Here is a 22,958-nt window from a genome sequence, read left to right as displayed (position 1 = left end):
TCTTTGGACAAGTCAACCCTCAATGGGGGAAATTGAATTGAAATCTAAAGGTGGAAGTACTTATGATGGACTTATCAAAATTTTCTTTTAGAAGGCGTGGAACTCGACATGTTTTATATCTTATTTAATTAATGGTAAAATGTATACTTTTTAAATAATAACATCTATGGAAATCTACAAGATAAGGCTATTACCTACAGGAATGTGGAGGACTCCGCTAGAAACAGGTGTTTACAGTGCTTGTGGGAGTTGGATCCTATTATCTTCTCTTCCCCTGTTTCTAGTCCGTTTGGCTAGGTATCTTATTGGTAGCTAGGTCATTTTGCTTGGCATTTTTGCCGCTTGGCTCCTGGTTCTCCACTTGATTTGGTGCCTTTTGGCTTTTTCTTCTCGGCTCCCTTCAACTCAGATTGAGCATGTTTATTTGAGTGTAAGTTTTTGGAGTCGGTTGTTTGTACACATTGACTTTCCTCATTATATTAATTACTTGCCTTCACCAAAAAAAAAAAAAAAAATCTATGGAAATCTCGACAAACGCCCGATGGCTATGGGGTAGCGGGCTAGTCACTGCCCGTCTCTCTTATTTTGCCCTGGAACCAAAAGGTTTTAAATTGCAATAAATAAATTAAATAGAATTTTTGAGCAATTGGGGATTTTTCAAAAGAAGGAATCTCACGTACCGTACTATTCAATTAATTTTCTATGGGCTAAAAGGTCCTAAATTCATCAACTTCCTAGCAGTCAATTCACGTTAAAACGTGGAGAGATTGATTGCTCCATTATTATATTCGCATCTTTATGTTTAGTGCCTTGCATTTGGCAATAGTACCTACAATTGCAAGTAGTTTTTTTTTTTTCAAGGGCGTTGGTTTCCTCATTTTAAAAGCTTTCCTGGATTATTACGAAATATGCTGTGTCCGGATCGCGAAAGTGTACCCCAAAGAAAGCATTATATATACAATTGCAGCATCTTTTCTTGGACTCATACACTGGAAAAACACCCCCAAACGTGAATCCATCATAGGTTAGACAGCTACAAAACGCTAATTTGATAAACCAAGGCGGCACTATTTACATAGCACATCACGGGCAACCGATTGCAGCTTTCCAACATCGAAATTAATCACCCCTGGAGCTTCTCTACTTAACCACAGCGAAAACCCTAATCACGTGTTGCCCTAATCTTAAGATCCAGCATGATCAACGGAAGATCCCCCACCGAAAATGCATCTTTGGAAAAGCAAACGGAAGAGAGCATAGAGATGTATGGCTGTGCTCATGTTGATGACCGTATTATGTATGCTTAGAACAAATGGTGGTGCTGGGAGTTAACTGCGAGATATCTTGGACTGGAGGCTCTACTGAATGGTCATTCAAACAGAAATTTAACTTTCTTATGCGATATCAAAGGAGAAAAATATAAAAAAAGTCATAAACCTATTGCATTTATATTTTGTATCAATTCAGTTATAGATATTTCAATTAAACAAATTTAGTTATAAATCTTTTCATATTGGTACCAATTGAGTTTATTTAGCGAATTTAGGCAAAAAATTGTTGATGTGGATGCCGGCAATCTTATGTGGCATAATCGACGCTGACATTAACAAATTTTATAATTTTTAGTATTTTTTTCAATTTTTTTTCAATGTTTTCTCTTTTCTTTCTTTTTTTTTCCTTACCCATTGGCCAGTGCCTACGAGTTTGTCGACTGACCATTGTTGGCCATAGGTTGGTTTGGGCAAGGGCCTTTGCGTCCTTGTCGGTAATTAGTGAGGGCATCAAGCCCCCTTCTAGATCTAGACAAGGGCCAAAACCCTCAGCTGTTGGCCAGCAAGGGCCACCACACCCTCGTCCAAACCAGGCAAGGGCGTCACGAGTCTTGCCGGCCACAGGCAAGGGCCTTTGTGCCCTTGTCGGCCACAAGCAAGGGCACGAGGGTCCTCGCTCGTGGCGGGCAAGGGCAGTGATGCCTCGGGCAAGAGCCTTCACCTGTGGCCAACAAGGGCGTGGTGGGCCTCACTAGTGGTTGGCAAGGGTGCAGAGGCCCTCACCCAAAATAGCCTATGGCTAGTGATGGTTAGCCAACAACCTCTCCAACGTCGGCATAAAGGTTAAGGAAAAATATTTAAAAAGAAGAAGAGAAAATTAATAAAAAAATGTAAAAATTCTGAACAAATTATTAAAAATTCTAAATTTTGTCCACGTCGCATCAATTAAATCATGTAGGGTTGCCGACATCCAAATTTATAATTTATGACCTAAATTGGTAGATGAACTCAATTGATACCGATGTAAAAATGTTTATGATGAAATTGATCTAATTGAAAATTTTATGACTGAATTTGTATTAATGAAATAGATTTAGGGTGCGTTTGGTTCAGCATTCCCAAGAAGCCTCTTAAAGAAATGCTAAACCGTTTAATAACTATTTTAATTGAACTTTCACTTAAAATAACATTGGGAAGGCTAAAAGCCCAATGCTAGTAGAGACTAGCTTTGGGCTTTTAGTATTTGGTCAAATACTAAACTCATTTTTTCTTCCAAAACTACTTTTACCAATTCTTCAAATTTTTTATTTCATCCCTCATCATTTTTATTTTTATTAAAAAGGGTCAATCCCTTTGTTGGTTCGGCGAAGGGTTATGGCTGCCAGCAAGCCAGATCTGATGCCAGTGGCCATTGATCAAGGTAACCTAAGGTCGGGTGACCTAGGTAGCGCGCAACCCAAGTAATTGCCACTCGGGTCTTGTGGCCTTAGGTGGCCGTCACCTAGGTCTTGTGACAATTGGTCGTGCGTGCGACCCTCGTGAGACTCAACCAAGGGCTGCTCTAGGCCACGAGACCTAGACGATGACCACCTGGGTTGCACATTGCTTGAGTTGCACGACCCTTGGTAGAGGTCGCTCGATATCAAGCGACCTCGATTAACGGCCATTGGTAGCTATAGCCCTTCGTCAAACCTGTGAAGGGTTTGGTCTTTTTTTTATTATTATATATTTGATTTTGTTTTTGTTTTTAATTTTAAACAAATAAAAATTAAAAAAAAACATATTAATTACCAAAGAGTTTTTCAAATGCATTTTCTATCCAACGGCATTTCTCTCAAAGTTGCTTCTCAAAGCGTAATTTACCAAACGGCTAGAAGCTTTTAAGGTTAAACTACTTGTAATTGTCCAATGAGTTAAAACATTTTTGATACTTTTCCCGATATCAAAGGAAATTAAGATTTTTATTAGCTAGCTAGCTAGCTAGTTTTGATGCAAGATGCTGTCTCAGATTGGATACACGTCATTGTTGGAAGATGAGTTATTTCCTTGTTGATGTCCTTTGTGCATCTCCTGTATTAACGAGCTCATATTATTAGTGCACATGTATGGAACTTAAAAGTCCGATGAAGAGCGCATCTGTCCCCCAGAAAGGAATCTCTGGACTTAAACGTTTATCCTCGTTCTCCCAAATTCCGATGAAATGATTTCCAGAGGAGTTTTTGTCTTGTTAGGAAGAAACTTGAGGACACGGTCGGCTCTGGCAAGTACCAGGAGGTGAAGGCAGACGTGTTTGCATCTCATTTTTCCCCTTCAGGTTTAAAGGAAAAAAGAAAGAAAGAAAGATGAGTTCTGCCTGACTTTTCGTTTGACCGGAGTAAAGGCGAAGACTTTTCCATGAGCCCTCTCCCGTAATAGCCGTGATACACGTGTTCTTGATCCTACCTTTTGCGCAATCAGAAAGCACTCCTTGTCCCAATGACAGCCGAACGGTTCAGTTCATGTTCCGAAATTATACCTTCTTCTTAGACATCCCTTAATCATTTAGAATCCCGGTGATTCATTTCGTCCTTACCACTCCGGTGAGTTCATTCGTATGGAAGGGTAGAATTGCTATCAAATATTACTGAGATCCCACATGACGCTTATCAAATTTAATGATTTATATCCAGTGAGCTTTTCATCGATATTATGAATTAAAGTCTTTTCACTCAAACTCAACGGAAGGACTTAAACTGTTGTGTAACTAATTCATGATTAATCAGCATTAGCTTCTAAGGATTTGTGAAGATAAATGTAACAAATACCTATGTTTTTCTGTTAATAAGGAAATATTATCTCTCGACATTATCTGAAGAGCATTACAACAAAATGTGGGTTGTCAAGACATGATAAATAAGTAATAATAATTTGGGATTGGACTTGGAGTCGTGTGCTCAAAACCTTCTCAAAAGTGTTGGTCCAGATGATGCCGAGGATTAAGGGCAGTGGGTTTCACCACTTGACTCACGGTTTTGCATCATCATCACATGCTGATTAGAAGAACGAGGGATTGTCGGCTCACGCATGCTTTAATTCATCAGTATAGGACACGCCATTCTTGGCTGCTAATGTTCCTTTTTTTCTTTTATGTACTTCCATTCGTTAGTCGTCTAAAACGGCTCTCGTTTCACACCCATCATCAGGCCTTCCTTTCTTTCCTCATTTTCTTGATTCCCCTCATTTTCTTGCTTCCCCTGTCAAACTTCTCTCTCTAGTCTCTCTCTCTCTCTCTAAAGGGAAAAAAAGAATAGAAAAGAGGCATAAGATCAGAGAACGAGTCCTGCCCGTGAAAGGATCCACTCATCAGCAGCCTCTCCCCCTTCATGCTTTTCACAGAAAACGATTCTCTCCGCCTTGTCAGTCCTATAAACTGGTCGAGAGAGCGAACAACACGAAAGCCAGCAATTCACACACACACACCGATCATTTCCAATTCCACATCGCCGATCACTGATCCGTCATGGATTCAGCATCTGGCGCTGGAGCATCGCCGCCCGACCCGCACGGCGTGCTAGTAGTTCCCACAACCTCGACGACTGCCGAAACCATTCCGGGACCGTCATCGCCACAGGAGGCGGCGGCGGCGGCGGCATCCCCACCCAGCAGGTACGAGTCGCAGAAGCGGAGAGACTGGAACACCTTCTTGCAGTACCTCCAGAACCACAAGCCTCCGCTAACGCTGGCCCGGTGCAGCGGGGCCCAGGTGCTGGAGTTCCTCAAGTACTTGGACCAGTTCGGCAAGACCAAGGTCCACATGAACGGCTGCCCCTTCTTCGGCAATCCCACCCCGCCTGGCCCCTGCGCCTGCCCTCTCAAGCAGGCCTGGGGCAGCCTTGACGCGCTCATTGGCCGCCTCCGGGCTGCCTTCGAGGAGAACGGTGGGCGGCCCGAGTTGAACCCTTTCGCCGCGAGGGCGGTCCGGATATACTTGAGGGAGGTCAAGGAAGGCCAGGCCAAGGCCAGAGGGATTCCCTATGAGAAGAAGAAGCGGAAACGGGCTGCCGTCGCCGCGGTGGCAGTGGCGAAGGTCACCGCTGGGAATGCGCCGGTGGCCGCCGGGAGTGATCAGGTAGGAAGTAGTGGAGAAAGCAGCAAAATGACTAACAATAATTCAGAGGCTGATGATCACAGTAGTGCTGGTGCTGGTGTGATATTATGATTTGTTAGCATAGGGTATGCTCTTGTGGATCATTTGGCAATCATTCCAAGTAAAGATTTAGTGCTGCGGATTAGTCTCGTGTGCATTCCTTCAGTAAGATTAATTACCTTTTTACTCCTGAAAGTGAGCTCATTCGACTTCGGGTCTAAGTTTCCTTCAATTCTCAAGGTTTCGGAGGTCGGATCATAGTCCAATGATCTAATTAGTGCCCAATGCATTTACAAAACGATCCAACTTGAAGAAAAACGTAAGGCAAGGTAATTTGTAACGTTTCATCTTCTAAGGTAGCAACACGGGTTAAGCCTTGCTTATTCAGCCATCCATTGTCGATCTGGTTTCCACCATCTTTTCATGAGACGTAGATACATAGGTGACCGAGAACCCTAATGCCAAATTTTGGCGGTCTCTTGTTACTCTCTCATTGAGGACAATGAGTCCTCACTTCTATTATGGTCATAAAATGGATGAAAACGCTTGCTAGCTGAGAGGACATTTTACAACCTTATTTTTACTCTTGCCGTGTTTGCTTGGTCTTGTTGCAGTAGTCTAAACCAACACACTTGGATAAACGAACTGTAGCCAACCATCGACTCCAAGATTGCCCACCGGATGTTATCCTTGATTTTATTCTAATTTGGTCTACCAAGAAGACGCTTCCATCAGTCACTCCCCCCAAGCAAGACATAAAAACAAGGTTCTTGACATGATCGATTTCTCAAGTGAAGTCTCCCATCCAATTGCATCAGATTATACAACCTATCATAACTATCATAACTATATTTACTATGTTGATGTCACTCGGATAATATCATCGTGTTTAGTTTAATTCTCTCGGCATCGGGTCGCTCTCACTCTTCTGCCCCTTTTGATGTTAACGGAAAAGTATAATGCAGTCGCGAATGCGACTTCTTCTGGCTACTTTAACAATACTACTCTTCCTTTCGTAGTCCAACTCACCTAATTTCTCATTGGTTTTTGCTCATTTAAAACCTTCCAATGATTTGAGTTCTTTATAATATCTTCTGCTTTCCCCCCCTCTTTTTGTCGGCCTCTTGACGGTTTTTTTTTTCCCTAATAAAACTTATCATCTTGTGTGTCTCCCGGTTCCAATGAAGAGGAATGTCCGTTCCTTCATTCTTGTTCATGGATTTGCAGGAGCTTCAGTGCAGGGGACAAGCAGGAACTTCATCTTCGTTTGTTGGAGGGTCTTCTCAAATTTGATAACATCTAGGAACGTTGAATTGCCTGTCGAATACAAAGAGGCAGGCACATTGGACAATGTTTAAATAGGATTTTACTTTTCGCTTTTAGTTCAACCTAATTCTGACGAGGAACACACTTTGCCTTTTTAATTTTGGTCAAAAATATATAATTATTTGACCCGTAATTTCCCGTATAACATCTTTTGAAGTTTTTTTTCCCCTTTTTAAAATTTAGATAACGTTTGATGTTTTGGTGGGAAAGAAAAACGTTAAACCAAAGCTCAACCGAATAGGCAAGATCTTTAATTGATCGGCAAGTCTGATTAAGAAGGCTAGCTCTTGTGAAACTGAAGAAAGGAAGTGATGGGGTTGTATTACTACCGACTGCTAATAGAAGGCCTGTGACTGGGAGGGGTTTAGAATCATGTCTCGTGATTTAAAGATTAGCTGTCATCACAATTCCGATCATTGATGGCGAAATCGTTCTAGAAGACAATTATCATATTATGTCTTATCATAAACAAAGTGAGTGGGGTGGTGCCTTGATTTCACACGGACCACTGAGCTTAGTTTAATATAATTTATGCCCCACATTACATGATTGGTTCATATGATGTCACATTGCAATGAGACGAGACCCACTCCCGACGTCTTTTGCACTTCCCAACAAAGGCTAATGCCTCGCGATTAGCTTATTGAACGGATTTATGAGACAAGTATCTAACGATGCAACCATCGTGACCTACCTACGGTAAAGGTTACTGTCCGGTGACAATCACAAATGTGATGATTGTCTCGTTCACCATTGGCATCTTCTCTGCTAAAGATTTGTCTTCCCAATTGTCTCGTCGTTCGTTGGAGCTAGAAAAATGTCGCAAAAAGAATTAAATCCGGTTCGGCAAGTGACCGAAGTTGAAATTCAGTAACAACAACGAAAGTTAAACTAACCCCCAATAGTTGTATCTTGTCCTTGAGGTTTTCTTGGATGGGCAATTTATTGTTTGCGTTGAACAAAGAAAGGGGTTCTTCCTCAATCATTTCGGAATACGAGTTTCTAATCTTAGGACACCTGGTCCTGCAACTCACGATTTACCATAGAATTAAGTGCAAAACTTGATCGCTATTGGTGCACATCGAATATTCAACAATTAGAGGGTCGAAGATGGAAGGGAAGGCTAGAATGCAGGCGGGTCAGACGTCGCATAACATATGTTGGCAAAGCAATTCAAGCAAATGCCAACAAGTGCCGAGAAGATGGCATGACTTGTTTTGTAAGAAATAACCCATGTTTTTCTCTCTTTTGGTACTTCAGGATCGACCACTCGTTTCATATAAAAAACAAAACAAAAGCAGTGACATCTCGACAGACATTTATATCAACGGTCATGAAAGGTCATGAACAGCACCATGAATTCCAAATTACTAAAAATATAAAGCGTGAGTTCGAAGCTTCAGTAACCTGGGTTCGTCATATTCAAACTTCTTCCTCGGTAGGGGTACACATGCATAATAGGCACATGCGCCGAGGTCATTGGAGCTCTGAAAAGCTTTTAGTGATTCTGTAATCTGCACTAATCAAAGCTACATATTCAAATTCAAAAGCGTCCAATTTCCTAAAACCTTAGCCTTCACTTGCAACCAGGCAAGGGTAGAAGGATATGGAGGCAGCTGAACACCATGCCAATTCTAAAATATGTGGACCATATAAAGATATAAACAAAGTCAAGATCAGCAAAACAGCACAAACATTTACAGCTCAAGACAACAACTATGATCCAGAAAGTACTAGGACACAACTCAAGAACTTTAACCCTTCTCATGGGACTTGCTTCCGAACAAGTTCAAGCACGGAGATTAATTGAAAACATAGAGGGCCGCAAACCTCTTACGCATCAAGCAGCATCTTTGTCCAACCCATCATTGACTCCACAGCTGATCTCACTACTTTAAATGCCGGTGATGACATTTTCTCCTTCAGGTAACAGACTGGGAGACTTTTACGTGCTTCCCTTAGTTGGACCCGATTCAAAGAGAGTTTACTGCATGCCTCGGGCTTGGCAGTACCACTGTAAGCCTCACAGATGTAGCTCATAAAGTTTACATAATCCTGCAGGAAGACAGATGGGATGAGACAGCTTACTTTTATATTCTGAAAATAAGATACTGATCTTTGCGTTAAGCACAATTCCTCACCATGAGAAGAAGTGAATCCAATATTAACAAACAAAGAGATAAAACTTACATCATAAAGCGGTTTCCCATCCACCACGACCCAAGGAACATACTGATGAGGGGGCTGAAGTGCATTTGTTTCAGCTGCATATTCCAGCTCCAGCTGCAGATCAGTTAAAAGAGGATACTTGAGGATAGCCTCAAGTGCCACCACATAATTTGTGCATAATATTACCAGCAAACTGTTTAAAATAATAAAATTGTATATGCTCTAACTAGGACAGTGTATAGAACTACTCAATGATTAACCTGTACAACCCACGAGATCGTGCAATTCTCATTTCTGTTAGTCTATAAAAGACTACTGTGCAACTGACTTGGTGCAGTTACACATCACTTTTTTTTTCCGGAATAAAAATAATAAAAACAAGCTGATACTGGGGATATATAAAATAAGAGATGAAAATATGGTTTGCAAAGTTAAAAAGACTGCAATTTTCCACTGCAAGTGCCAAAAGATAATTCCATCATGAACTTTAATTAATTCCTAAATATCTAATTGCTACAAGACTCTCTCCCAATAACAAAGTTGTCTGCTAATTGAAGATATAAGTGAAGCATTCATCACAAGCAGGTTTCAGTGCCTTCTATTTTTACCACAGTTATATGTCCAAGTGTTGAAATCAGAATTCAGGTGAGTACTACAAATTTCCACATCTCATCATTACTCAATTTGTCAAAGTCAACATATTATGGCAGATGTTCATTTGGTTTCAAAGGATAACCAAAAAAATATGATCTACTCTGATGAAGAATAAACAGTAACTCCTTAGAACACATGAATCTAGCTGAACTTTTAGGGTGTGTTTGTTAACGTTTCTATTTCTTAAAATTTCTATTATTTTGTCCTCCGAAATAGAAAAAGAAAAAAAAATCTATTTGATAACATCAGCTAATTTTTTTATTCCTCAAAATAGAAAAATGGCTGGAGAATAGATTTGGAACAGGAACAAGAAGTACAAAAAAGTTGCTTTTTGTTTTTGGGAACAATTTCTAGAACAAGTCATTTTCTTTATTTTCTTTTCTTCTTCTTCCTCTTCTAATTGGTCGCCAAACCTCGGCATGGCTGATGATTGGCTAGAGACGAGTTCCAGCAACCTCCCCAACTAAAGGAGGAAAAAGAAGAGAGAAAAAAAAAAAAAAAAAAAAACTCGGAAAATCATTAAAAAAATTAAAAGAAATTCTACACCACAACAAAATTTGAAGGTCGTACCAAACACATTCATGTTTTTTTCTATTCTAGGAGTAGAAATTTTACATAGTTATCAAACGTGTTTTGCTCAAAAACTGTTTCAGGGAAAAGAAATATTAAAAAATTATATCTGAAAACAAATTGTTCTCAGGAATAGAAATGTTACCAAACACACTCTTAGACTCTACGCTGTAAATACTTACAAGATATACTCTCACATATGGAGACAAAAATGTCAAGACTAACATGCATAATCTAGTGTAAACGATAGCAGATAAATGGGGTAAAACTAACCTCTTTCCCTCGCCCACCAGCATAACAGTCTGAGACAAGTTTTGAATCCAATCCTAAAGGCTCAAAGCAGGATTCCCACTGGGCGTAGTCATGCGAATACACCAACTTCTCAATGCAATAGATAAGAGGAAAATGCTCGCTCTGCAGTGAAAGATCCACAATAACCAACTTATAAGAAAGCTGAATGGAGAAACATACATCAAACACCAATCCCCGTATTGTCTACACCACATGATGACTATGTAATGAGCATTAGATGTATACAATTGTGCCATGCTCCTAAAGGTCTGAAACCACATTAGGGTGGCATGCACATCGCAATGGTCATGATTAGCATCTAATTTGCAGGCATATGAACCCTCTGAATTCAGGAACACCCAGCATTTGTATGGGGTAGTGAAGAGAGCAGCAGCAAAGACATGTCTACAATACTCCATGACAATATTGATCCAAAAAACAAAGGCTGCAAGGTAGCACACAACATGGTAAACGCGCAAAGACAATTCCACAAAATTAAGCGCTGCGAACAAAAAAAAAAAAATCGACTAATTGAGAGCCGGTTCCCTACCAAGTCGGGCCAGACGTCGATTGCGCATGCTTCCACGGTGTTGAGCAGGCATTCCCACGGTCCATGCTGCAACAATCACAGGACAAGCATAAGAGCCAGACAGGACGCGGAACGGAAGAAATACATACAAAAATCGATAAACCGGAGATGCCCAAGACACTAATAAAACAGGAAAAAAGTTCATGCGAAGTCCAGATATTCATCAATACAAAGAGCATCACGGAAGATAGAAAAGTCGGGCGGAAAATGCAAGTCGGGACCTGGCAATCAAAGGTGGCGTTGCCTCTCATTTTGGCATTGCCCCAAGGGACGAGGTGAAGGTCGACATGGGAGACGAGGTCGCTGTCGAAGATCTTGGGGAGGTGATTGACGACGAAATCGGCGCTGTAAGGGCAAAGGGACTCGTAATACAAACCCAAGGACACCTTATTGGAGGACTCTGAAGGTAAGGCGATTTCGGAAGACGAAGAAGTGGAGAGAACGCCGATCAAGCACAGGCAGGTCAGGAGAGAGCGGCGGGCTAGGTCAGACGCGGAATGCATGTCGGATCGCGCTTACGATCAAGCTAAAATCGTTCGAGGATTTGAGGCTCGGTCGGGGCTTTTATCGACCCGCTCCGAGTCCAGTGGACATGCGACGATGACGATGACGATGACGACGTGACGAGCGTTCGGTGACGAGCGGAGATGGATCGACAGGTGTCCGCCGGCCAGAGCGACGATCGTGGAAATTCAGCGAGACGAAAGGAAAAGGCAGAAAGGAGGAAAACGAAATGAGCGCGTGCGAAACTGAATCGGACCTGGCAAGTGACGGTGTCGTTGGCACCGATGCGGGCGTTCCCGTAAGGGACGAGCTTGAGATCGAGGATGGAGATGAGGCCGCTGTCGAAGACCTTGAAAAGATGGTTGACGACGAAATTGGAGCAGTAGGGACAGAGGGTCTCGTAGTAGAGCGCCAGCTCCACCTTGCCTCCCTCCCGACCGGGACCGACCGCGGCCGCCGCTAATGGGCTAGCCAACAGGATCAGCCACGAACAGGTCCAGATAGCGTCACGGAGACGGGCCGCCGATCGGTTCTCCATTCGCGACTGCCTAGGATTAGGCTTAACCACCGGCCGAATCCCTCTACCAACTCGGCTGCCAAGTCCCGCTAATACCTTCTGGCCTCTTGCACATAAATTGCTCTTTTAAGGAGTAAGCTCCAAAAAAAATATCCATCAGACATCGGGAGGATAAAATCTGGACCGTGAAATATTTCGTCGCGAACTACGTGTCCCCTTGTGACGCGAGAGAATTACCATTCCGCTGCCATAGAAATGTCCCAGGCCCGCTTTTTATACCACATACATCTATTAGAAGCATCACGGTCGTACAAATGCATGTAGCCCGATTTCCGACCTTGGGTGGATAAGGGGCTTTGGTCCTATGATAGTTACATGGCATCTTATCGTAGTTTGACGGCCTTGGCGCCGATCACTTTTGAGTATCGAATACGCCATTGGACACGACTTAACATGTGAATATCGGCGATGAAATCATTGCTAGGACCGTGCAAGAAAGATAACGTTGAAAGACTTTTCACCCTTTTCTCCAGGGCACTGGCAATTCATCCATTATAACTCAATCGCTCATCACAACATTAGTACGGCGTCACCACAGGCCACAGCTAGGATACATCACTACATATGTTGGTTCCCAAGAATTCTCTGAGATGCGTTCATGAAATGAAGCCCTTGCTCTTTAAGCTCTCCACAGAATCCTTGATGATTTGTTCCATGGGGATAAACTCCAATCCCAAGTCCATCAGCTTCTTAGCTCCGTTCTTCGTCCTCAATAACCCTGGTTGAGTATCCTTGGGTAATCTATCGAGACAGAATACTGAGTTTAGCAACATCAGCCACATACAAATCCTACAGAAGTCATCCTGTACAGTACTAGGCTACCAATGACAGAGGAAATGGACACAAAACAGACTGAAAACAGAAGCATCTGCATCTGAACCTTTCCTATCAATTTCGTTAGCAGCAATTAACATACTATGGGGAAGATTCTTTAATAACAGTCTAGAGGCTGCTGCTAATAAGAAAGTCTTACCCATTTCGCAATTAACATACTATGGGGAAGATTCTTTAATAACAGTCTAGAGGCTGCTGCTAATAAGAAAGTCTTACCCATTTCTACCGATAAATTATAGGCAGGCCATTACACATTTAGTCTCCAAGTTGTCTGAATTTGACTAGTGAGGGAAGCTGTCTCTTGTCCATTAGATTAGACTTTGAAACCCAAAGGAAAAATTAAAGCCTTTAAGGCAACACAAAAGCCTGACCAAAATTCTGGGTCTTCAAAATCAGGACACAAGAAATGATGGGGGCAATCTATTTGACAGCCAAATGTTTCAGGTTATAACTAGTAAGGCATGACTCACTGGTATAAGGCATATTAAGAAATTTAATTTGCTCTGTTTGTAAGACCAGAACACTCCCCAAGTAAACATTCAGCTTAAAAGAAAAGAAAACAAAAATGATCATTAGAACTACAAGTCTTAGAGATGCATTTGAAGATCCTGATGCAGTTTAAAAAGGAGCTAGAACTCCTGCATGAGACTGGAGTAGAACTGTTTTGCATGTGAAGGAAGTCAAATTAGTTACTAGTTACCTCGGCAAGTTGTATTCAGGGTAAAGCTCAGCAACCTTGGCCACAAAATCGCCATAATGTGATATAGCCTCAACGCACAAGTGCCTTCCTTTGGCTGATTCATTCTCGTAAACCAGAATGTGTGCTAAGGCAACATCTTTAAAATGAACAGATCCCATGAAAAGTCTTGGTATGTGTCAGTGCACCCTGTGGAAAGGTATGAAATTGCTTATTAAGATTAACACTCATTCAATGTGGAAGTAAAAGGCATTAAGTTCAGAAGACTGGACTACTAGACTTATCTCCATCACATTTTGCAGGTCACCTTCAAATATCTAGTACTTAGCTGAGAGAATGATGCATTGCTGGCATTAATATTTGGTTCATAACATCACATTCATCAATCAACATTTGTCGTGTAAACTTAAAACCAGCAAAAGCATATATTCTTGTTTGTAGTATTTGGCAGAACCATAGTGCCTGCCCAACATTCTTTATGATTATTTTCTATTTTCCCTAATTAAGTCACCAGCAGCAGGCGAAAGATATGATAATCTAGTCTAGTATCTAAGGGAAATTATAAGAAGAAAACTTAACAAGTGGTACATAACAGATAACTGAGCCTGTGCCTATGAACAGTTGAAACAAAATCTCTAAGCTTATCTATGGACGTCAATTCATTTCCTCAGCTATGGTACAAAACTTGGAATTTTAACCTCCTGGCATCGACTTTACATCTACTCAAACATAAGAAAGATCGACTTTCCTAAGGGCACAATTGACAGATGAAGACAACCAGAGATGCAGCAGATGATGGTCGCATCGAGAGTCTAGAATAGCGGAAGAAAGTTACCCTGAAGAAGGCGTTGGAGCATTAACATGCTCGCATTGAGTCTCGGGGGGATGACAGGACCCATGACCGTTCCGGGATTCACCACAACCACATCTAATCCATGCTCCTTAGCAAAGTCCCAAGCAGTCTTTTCGGCTAGTGTTTTGGAAACGGGATACCACAACTATAGCTCAAACAGGGGAAACTATAAGTCACATACAGTGGGAATGTAATGGGCACTCTCATCCAGCTCACAATCGATGAAAATGAAGGGGGTCTAATCAACTCACCCCATTCTGCTTGCAGTAGTCAAGATCAGTCCAGCAATCTTCAGCCTTCACTCGGTCAACAGGCCAAGAAGGGCTCGGCGTGATGGCGGAGATGGAGGACGTCACCACCACGCGCCGAACCCCGACTTCTTTAGCCGCCGTCAAGACGTTGGTCGTCCCTTTGATGGCCGGGTCCAAAAGCTCCTTCTGCCAAATGACCGGTTCAAGAGCAATCACGTAAGAAATTTTCCAAATGCCAAGGGCGCCAAGAAAAGGCATCCATCCGCGTAATCAGACGGGCGGAAGAGAAGAGAAGGGAACCTCGGGGTCGCGGACTCGGTCGACGATGCAGGGAGAGGCGAGGTGGAAGACGCCGGCGCAGCCGCGGACGGCGGCGAGGACGGAGTCGTAGTCGAGGAGTCCATGCAGAAGAGGCGGAGGCGGGAGGCCGCTCCCGGCATGGCTTCCAGATGCTTCGTCTCGGCTTCATCTTCTGCAAAACCGCGGGAAAAAAAAAAAAAAACCGATGCGGGATTAGCTTCCGGCAATCACGAAAGGACAGAACGAACCGAGCAAACGCGACGCGAAAGGTGACGCCGGAAAGGGAGAGGAACTGAGATTTTGGACGGTGGCGTGGACGGTGTAGCCGCGCTCGAGGAGGAGGCGGACGAGCCAGGAGCCGATGCAGCCGCTGCCGCCGGTGACGCACACGGCCTCTCCCTGCTTCGACATCGCGGAATTCGCCGGCGGATCAACCTGGGTTTCGGCGACGTTTGCACTGGGACCTCCGACCCGATCGTGGCTCCTTTAAATATCGCCCATCGCTCTTTAATCCGGGTTTACACGTGGGCCTACGATCCGCCGGTGGCATTTTCTGGAATTCATTTCGCGTCATCATTGCTTTCTGTGTACGGGCTTATGGTGGGCCTCTGATCTTACTTTTTCTAAATTTATTTCACAGCTCTCTGCAGTTTCTCAAATTTCACGCGTCTTGATTTATCTTTATCTAGTTATTATATTTTAGCGAAAAAGCAAAAAAGGCATTTCAAAATATGCTCATTGTATCCCACCTTTTCTCTCGACATAAAAATCTCAAATTTATATTTATATAACACATTTATCTCCCATTAAATAATTTTTTTGTTAAAATAACTCTACTAAAGCCACATGAGTACCATGCTAATATTAAGTTTTTTGCGTCCATATAGATAGATTTTTAATTGTTCTCATAGAATTTTGACGGAGAGCTAATGTGTTATATAGGTGTGAGTTTGAGATTCTTAATATCATGAAAAAAAAGTTTAGGCTAAATGTCTTGGGAAGAATATGGTTTAGAGTTTTTTTTTTTTATGACTTTTGCCTTATATTTTAATGTTGAACTTTTAAAAGGATAAAGACAATATCATGGTGTAGTCTGGCAATAAATGGCGCGTTTAGTAACGTTTCTGTTCAAAAACTATTCCAAGGAACATAAATAAAAAAAAATGTTTCTGTTTCAGGGAACAATTTTTGAATAAAAATATGCGTTTGGTAAAAACTTGTTCCGAGAATAAAAAATGAATAGAAACACGTTTGGTAAATTTATATTTTTTTTTTTTTTTTTTAATTTTTAAATAATTTTTTTTTATTTTTCATTTTTTCCTTTCTTTTTTATTTTTTTCTTCTTTCGGCCCCAGGCAGCCTCCCAGGTGAGGCCGAGTCTTGCCCAACGACGGCGAGGCTCGGCCTCGCTGGGGTCAAGCGATGCTCGGCGAGTCGCCGACCCTCGACGGCATTCTGGCCGTCGGCCATGGCCGAGGCGGCCAGCCAAAGAGAAAAGAAGAAGAAAAGAGAAGAGAGAGAAGAAGAAAGGAGAAACAAAAATCATTTCTTCAAAATTGTTTAAGAACAAAACAATTTTTTTCTTGTTTCTCACTTCTGTTCTTTTTGTATTTCAGGAACATAAAAACAAAAAATCTATTCATAAACAGATTTGAGAAATGAAAACATGCAGGGCCAAAATGACAGGTGGAGCAAAAAGCTCATCACACATTTCTTTCCGCCTTTTTCTTTTGACTAGACATAAGTCATTGTCGAATGGCGAATCTAGTCATTTGGCTTGTGGAGGAGCTCCACAAAACTTTAAAGATGCGAAAAAATTATCTAAAAATTATAAATCTATTATACTTTTGATAATTTAGTTATTTATCTTTTAATTTTTCTAATTGAATCATAAATATTTTCATATTTTATCAATTTATTTTTACATTTTGTCAATTCATCTGGTCGTTCAGAAAATCGCTAGCATATATATAAATCATCTTATTGGCATAGTTGGTTGATATGAATAATTTTTAGTAAATATTTTAACAAAATTTTGATTTTTTTTTTTTGATTTTGTTTTCTTTTTTTCCTCTCTTTCTTCCTTTAGCTAGTCACCAAGCTTAGGCGAAATCAAACAGCTAGCCAAAGGCAACTACTGACAAAGGCCGCCCTCGCTAAGTATAGATTTTTCGTTAATTCATTTTTCTAAGTGATCTAAATGTCAAAAAATACTTGTCGCAAAGGAAATGAAACCTTAATCATGAAATTCTGTAAAGCTCTGTGATCATATTAAGGTGAGATGAATAAATCTTAGCCCCTTTTAGGTCAATAAATAATAAGTTCAGAATTCTTTTGGCCAAGGGAATTGCCCGGTGTTTACTCTACCCACCTCGATCTGGAATTGACTCAGACAGATGAGAAATGTGAACGCGACAAGTGGCAAAAAATTGAAAAAAAAAAGGAAAAAGAAAATATAAATGCAAATAGTGGAAAATACGGGGGTCATTTGTGCAAGGGGAGATTTTTAATTGGCCGCTCCAAGTTGGCTATATAGAAATATCTTTGGCCGACTCGGCTCAGAACCCTAGCCAGTTCCATCTCGCGTTCTCCTCTCTATCGAGGGAGCCCTAGAAGTCTCGGAGATATGTCGGGGATGTACGGCCAAGGAGGCGACGGAGGTTACGGCGCCGGCGGCGGATACGCCGGCGACGGTGGCTATGGCGGCGGAGGCGGGGCTGGAGGCTACGGTGGTGCGGGAGGCCATGGGGGCAGCGGTGGCGGTGGCGGTGGCTATGGCGGGGCCGCTGGTGGAGGGGGCGGCTATGGGGGAGGCGATGGAGGCTATGGTGGCGGCGCTCGGGGAGGTGGTTACGGCGGCGGAGGGCGCGGCGGAGGCGGCGGCGGCGGCGGCGGTAGGGGAGGCGGTGGCGGCGGCGGTGGAGGATATGGAGGGAATCGAGGTACCTGTCTTTATCTTTTTGCGTGTTCAATTGACGGATCTGATTCCTTCTCTTCTGTTTCCTCTGTTCCGCTGTTCTGTATTTGTTTTTTACTTTTGATTTCCATTGGATTTTCTGTCATTCCGCTTGTAAAGCAGGAGATCGCGGTGGCCGAGGCGGTGGCGGCAGAGGAGGGGGCCGAGGAGGTGGCGGCCGAGATGGCGATTGGCTATGTCCTAACCCCGGGTATGTTTAATTTTGTTAAATTTTAGCCGATTGTTTCGCTTAGCGTAAAAATTCAGTTCATTAGATGCGAACACCTTTCCGGTACGTACAGATCAAAACCTTTCCCCCTTGTTGTGACCTATGGTCCTCCGGGTGGATGTAATGGTTCGGGAAATGTAATTTATCTTCAACGAATCTAAACCTCAAGCTTCCTTTTTGATTGGCATAACCTATTTGTCGATGCACATTTTGTAGCTGTGGGAATCTGAACTTTGCCAGAAGAGTCGAGTGCAACAAATGTGGAGCGGCTTGTCCCACTGGTTCCGGTGAGCGTGGTAATGGTAATGACCGGGGAGGTGGTGGTTATAACCGAGGAGGTAGCGGTGGAGGATACGGTGGAAATCGAGGGGGCCGAAGTGGAAATTACGAGGGTGGCAGAGGTGGTAGCTATGACGGAAGAAGTGGTGGTGGTTCTTATGGAGGTAATCAGGGGAGAGAAGATGGCGGTTTTGGCCAGGTTCCTCCACCTGCACCCCCATCTTATGGTGGGGCGGGTGCAGATATTTTGCCTCCTGCAAATGCTTATGGGGGAAATGCTAATTATGGTACTGAGGCTGTTCCTCCTCCATCAAGCTATGGTGGGGGGCCAACATCATACCCTCCGATGTACAGTGGCTCACCCGGTGGTTATGGTGGTGGTGGTGATATGGGAGATGCAAGGACTGGAGGTCGAAGGGGTCCACCCTCAGGCTTTGATGGGGGCTTTGGCGGTGGCGCTCCCCGGCACCATGGGGGTGGTTATGGAGGTGGTGGAACTGTTGCTGCTGATGCCGCCCCTGCTAAGGTGAAGCAGTGTGATGAGAACTGTGGGGATACTTGTGACAACTCAAGGATTTACATATCAAATTTGCCACCAGATGTGACCACTGATGAACTGAGGGACCTCTTTGGAGGAATTGGTCAAGTAATATTCCTTTTCTTTGAGTCGAATACATGGATTGCACAAAGTAGCAGTGAACTTTTCGTCCCTTATTTTGACAGCACATTCTGCAACGTCCTTTTAATGCTATTGTTTGTTCCATTCTCCTATGCTTTTCATAGGGACTTTAAAATGGGTTGTTTTTGTAATTAGTTATTGGTGACAATGTTAGTAATAAATGCTTATGTGATATCCACTTTCATTAATTTTGATGGTATGGATACCCGGTGATATATGCTTTTGATGAGTGGTTCCTCTGTGACTGATTCTTATGTTCTTTCCATGATTGATTCCTCAATGATGTTGACAGCACATTCTGCAGCATCCCTTCGATGCTGTTGTTTGTTATGTTCTCCAGCGCTTTTCTTAGGGACTTTTTTTTTTGGTCGAATTCTTAGGGACTTTAAAATGGGTTATTTTTATAATTATGGTCTTTGGCGATGGTATTAGTGAGAATATAGACTCAAATATTTAATATCAACTTGTCATTGAGTTTGATGGTATATATAGTGAGATGCTGGTGACTTATGCTTTCAATGATTGATTCCTCCTCAGCGACTTATTCTTATATTCTGTCCCTATGTAACTATACTGTTATTGAAACGTGCTTTGGATTTACTTATGCTAGTCAGAAGCATGATAATACTGTACCTACCTTGCAGGTTGGAAGAATCAAGCAGAAGCGAGGCTACAAGGACCAGTGGCCATGGAATGTAAAAATTTACACTGATGAGGAAGGGAACAACAAAGGGGATGCTGTGTTGTCATATGAAGATCCATCCGCTGCACATTCTGCCGGCGGTTTCTTTAACAGTACGTGGCAGTTCTTTAGTGAACTAATTGAATCTTCTTACCTCTGTAGAAGAACTTATTTTGTTCTTTCCCTCCAGATTATGAAATGAGGGGATACACAATAAATGTTGCAATGGCAGAGAGGTCAGCTCCAAAAGCTCCACCTGCATATGATCGTGGGTAAGTCATATGTTATGCACATATGTTTGAACTCTAATAATCAGGCCATTGTATTTCAAATCCAATGTTTTTGAACTGTACTGGTGCGTGCCTAATAGAGCTATTATGTTTTGAAAGTAGTGCCTAATGGAGCCAGGGCCAAAGGATTTGTTTGTTATTCCTGTGGTAGTGTTTGTGGTTACTCATCTTGGTTCATATTTTGTCTTTGCAATGCAACAGGGGTGGTAGAGGTGGCTATGGTGGTGGTGGGGATAGACGCAACAGAGATGGTGGAGGTTCTGGGCCAGATCGACATTATCATAGTGGAAATCGTTCACGTCCTTATTGATAATACTTCAGCATGGGAGATATTATGTATACTAGAAATTGTGGTTCGAGAGTTTAGTTGTGTGTTGCGTTGGCTGGATTGTTCTTTGACTGGAGACTAAGAGGTAGGTTGTTCACTTACTTGGGCAATACCACTATTCTCCTTTTATCTTGGAATAGTTGGATGGACTTTAACAGTAGGCGTTGGATTGATTCTGTTGTGTGAATTTTTTTTTTTTAGAGGCAAGTGGAATAGTCCCCAATTGCTTGCTGCTAAGGTAGGTAGTGTCTTCAGGTGAGTACTGCTCTTTCAAAACCACAATTTTCTTCCCGGAAGTGGTCCAGTAATGGATGGTCGTATTCTCTCGTAGTTAATCACATAGAAAGGTAAGATGCTGGTGTAATCGGTAAACTAGATGGCATGAACACATGCCTACCTCAAGTAGGTAGGCGACATATGATTTTAGCTGGCGACATATGAACACATCGCTTGTAGCATAAACCACTTTACATTTCTCTAATGGGCGGTCTCATCTTCGATCTTATATCTTGGGCTTACGATGGTTCAGAAAATCGTAATTTTGTTATTTTCAGGTTGATTTTATCTGTTACTCAGCTGCATATTTGATTTAGCTGGTAGGTAATGATGACTATGATAACTGGTCTCTACACCCCTTCCTTTTGAACTTTAAATCATCTTATTTTCGGTATTGGGTCAGGGTTACAGGGATAGGGATCGGTTGCGGGAAATTTAAAGTCTGACCCATCTTTCAGGGGTTACACAGGAATTTTGTTTTTCCATTTTTTAAATGATGTGACCGACTGTGAAAAGCGGTCAACGATGATCATTGTATATTTATAGGCTTGTTGAGAACGACGTGAATCAACTGGGGGTCAGGACAAGATGGGCATCCACGGTCGTTGGGTGACTTTGATGGATGCCTTCAATACCAAGCCAAGCTAATAGATCTTTGTCCGGGGGGCTGGCATACTGGTTCTTAACCTTCTCCATTTTCTGCCGTATATGGGTCTTCTTGGTTTTTTCTTTTTGGCGGCGCCATTTTTTGCAGTTTGCTGCAGGAGTTAAAATTTCCAAGCTGGTTCTCTGTAATGGCAGATAGGATATTAGGATGTATGGGAATCCTCAAATATTGTAAAGACAATGAATAAGGGGTTTAGTTCCATTTATTTGTAAAGTCAAACTAGAGGTTTCGTGGCACCGAAGTTCAATGGGAAGTCGTCTTACTTCAATTGTTTCTCTTTGTATTGTTTTTCAGTCCTTTTTTGTGCGTGTGATCGCTTCTCCTAATCCCTCGATCTCTTTCTCCTCGTCTTTCCACCACTCTTTAGATTGAAAAGATTAGTGGAAGCCAATCATAATGTTAAAACCTGTTGAATCAAGCTGGAAATCTCCAGTTCGCATGTGTGGCTATTGTGATTATATAGACCTATCAAAATGGGTTATAAACTCATATAACTCAATTTTATTTTATTTGTTATGTATGGGGCACTTCAAATTTAAGGAACCTATCCTTAGTGGGTTTTAAAATTTAAAGTTTAAAATCAGTGGGTCCAAATGGTTTCAGTTTAGAATTCTTTTGCATCTCACTAGCGCTAGGGACTCAGGCTCCATCTTTCTACCTCTTTGCAATCCTTCTCGCTGGTTGTTGTCGTCTTCTCTAATTAGATTCCAGAACCCTGGACTCTTTTTGCTTCCGCGATTTGTTTTCCTAGCAACAACGATCACTTTTTGGCTAGTCCCTTAAATCCCGCACGACCTCTCGCGTCTCGATGGCCCAAGTTACCAATGGGCACTTCTCGTTGAAGCCCCGTGAGTTTTGAGTACTTCGACTAGCAACAGAGGCTTGCCTCTCTAATGTTGTCGGATAATACCACCTCTTTCTTTCCTTTTGGCGGAGGCATTTCATGGTCTCTTTTCGCTAGTTGGCGTTGAATGACAAAGGTTTGGAGTTTCTATGGTTTTTCGATTATAGATGAGATCTAGCAGATTCTTCAAGCTAGGTTCGATCGCAGTGCCACTTTCTGAATGTATTTTGTTCGTAACTTTGCGAGTTGTTCATATTATGTTGTACGGGTCTATCGTTGTGCCGTGTGTTAGCTAGAGCATCAAGGATCTCTCTGCGGTTTAAAATTAGAGCAAAGAGGGCGAGTTCTGTGGAGGACGGAGTGTTGGTTGTTCATGCCGGAGCGTCAGCTCGGGGCTGTGGCGGACGGCAGGTGAAAAGTGGGGTTGGTCGGTAGGAGGCCTTTGCGAACCCAGTGTTCACGGCGGTGCCGGTTGGAGGAAGGGGCGGAGTCGCACCATAGTTATTTGTGTGGATGTTTTCTTGTTCATTTTAATATATCTTAAATCTGCTGAATGCTTAATTTGTTGTAGTTTTTTGAAAAAAAGAGTTATGTGGGTCGATTTGGGTTGGTCCTGGATTGAGTTAGGTATGAGTCATCAAAATTGTGTAGTAAATAAATGGATCGGTGTGAGTCCAATGGGTGAATTTAATCCATTTACAACCCACCCAAATCTA

General features: G+C 42.4%; 4 protein-coding genes across 9 annotated transcripts; 2 read left to right on the top strand and 2 right to left on the bottom strand.

Annotated features, from left to right (window-relative positions):
- The first annotated feature begins 4,413 nt into the window (after positions 1 to 4,413).
- On the top strand, positions 4,414 to 7,272 carry LOC104432620 (protein LIGHT-DEPENDENT SHORT HYPOCOTYLS 5). 3 transcript variants are annotated; one of them, XM_010045094.3, is made up of 3 exons: positions 4,414 to 5,379; positions 6,015 to 6,163; positions 6,625 to 7,272. In XM_010045094.3, exons 1-3 carry the CDS (start codon positions 4,771 to 4,773, stop codon positions 6,698 to 6,700), a joined length of 834 nt encoding a protein of 277 aa, XP_010043396.2. In that variant the 5' UTR covers positions 4,414 to 4,770; the 3' UTR covers positions 6,701 to 7,272. The 3 variants fall into 3 exon arrangements, with proteins under 3 accessions (XP_010043396.2, XP_010043397.2, XP_010043398.2); XM_010045095.3 differs by lacking the exon at positions 6,015 to 6,163 and having other exon boundaries at positions 4,417 to 5,379; XM_010045096.3 differs by lacking the exon at positions 6,625 to 7,272 and having other exon boundaries at positions 4,418 to 5,379; positions 6,012 to 6,142.
- Positions 7,273 to 8,121: 849 nt separating this feature from the next.
- LOC104432619 (gamma-interferon-responsive lysosomal thiol protein) lies at positions 8,122 to 12,510 on the bottom strand. 2 transcript variants are annotated; one of them, XM_010045092.3, is made up of 5 exons: positions 11,757 to 12,510; positions 10,958 to 11,023; positions 10,390 to 10,530; positions 8,914 to 9,006; positions 8,122 to 8,778 (listed from the first exon to the last, which is right to left on the bottom strand). In XM_010045092.3, exons 1-5 carry the CDS (start codon positions 12,036 to 12,038, stop codon positions 8,557 to 8,559), a joined length of 804 nt encoding a protein of 267 aa, XP_010043394.2. In that variant the 5' UTR covers positions 12,039 to 12,510; the 3' UTR covers positions 8,122 to 8,556. The 2 variants fall into 2 exon arrangements, with proteins under 2 accessions (XP_010043394.2, XP_010043395.1); XM_010045093.3 differs by lacking the exon at positions 11,757 to 12,510 and adding an exon at positions 11,218 to 11,742.
- A 30-nt stretch (positions 12,511 to 12,540) lies between these two features.
- LOC104432618 (cinnamoyl-CoA reductase 1) lies at positions 12,541 to 15,497 on the bottom strand. Its single transcript, XM_010045091.3, is given in 8 exon segments — positions 12,541 to 12,818; positions 13,612 to 13,774; positions 13,777 to 13,797; positions 14,444 to 14,606; positions 14,713 to 14,898; positions 15,013 to 15,110; positions 15,113 to 15,184; positions 15,306 to 15,497. Coding segments are annotated over 8 exon segments (966 nt in total). The 5' UTR covers positions 15,424 to 15,497; the 3' UTR covers positions 12,541 to 12,673.
- A 2,060-nt stretch (positions 15,498 to 17,557) lies between these two features.
- Positions 17,558 to 21,599, top strand: LOC104432617 (transcription initiation factor TFIID subunit 15b). Of its 3 annotated transcripts, XR_723380.3 has the most exons (7): positions 17,558 to 17,954; positions 18,089 to 18,179; positions 18,414 to 19,122; positions 19,800 to 19,950; positions 20,028 to 20,109; positions 20,329 to 20,540; positions 20,657 to 21,030. XR_723380.3 is itself a non-coding variant. In XM_010045089.3 (6 exons), the coding sequence occupies exons 1-6, from the start codon at positions 17,639 to 17,641 to the stop codon at positions 20,435 to 20,437; spliced, it is 1,455 nt and encodes a 484-aa protein (XP_010043391.2). In that variant the 5' UTR covers positions 17,558 to 17,638; the 3' UTR covers positions 20,438 to 21,599. The 3 variants fall into 3 exon arrangements, 2 of the variants coding, with proteins under 2 accessions (XP_010043391.2, XP_010043390.2); XM_010045089.3 differs by having other exon boundaries at positions 18,092 to 18,179; positions 20,329 to 21,599; XM_010045088.3 differs by having other exon boundaries at positions 20,329 to 21,599.
- The last annotated feature ends 1,359 nt before the right edge of the window (positions 21,600 to 22,958 follow it).

Source organism: Eucalyptus grandis, chromosome 2 (genome assembly GCF_016545825.1).
Source record: "Eucalyptus grandis isolate ANBG69807.140 chromosome 2, ASM1654582v1, whole genome shotgun sequence".
NCBI lineage: Eukaryota > Viridiplantae > Streptophyta > Magnoliopsida > Myrtales > Myrtaceae > Eucalyptus > Eucalyptus grandis.
Note: the sequence above shows the minus strand (reverse complement) of the source record. Positions and strands in the feature narration are given on the sequence as shown.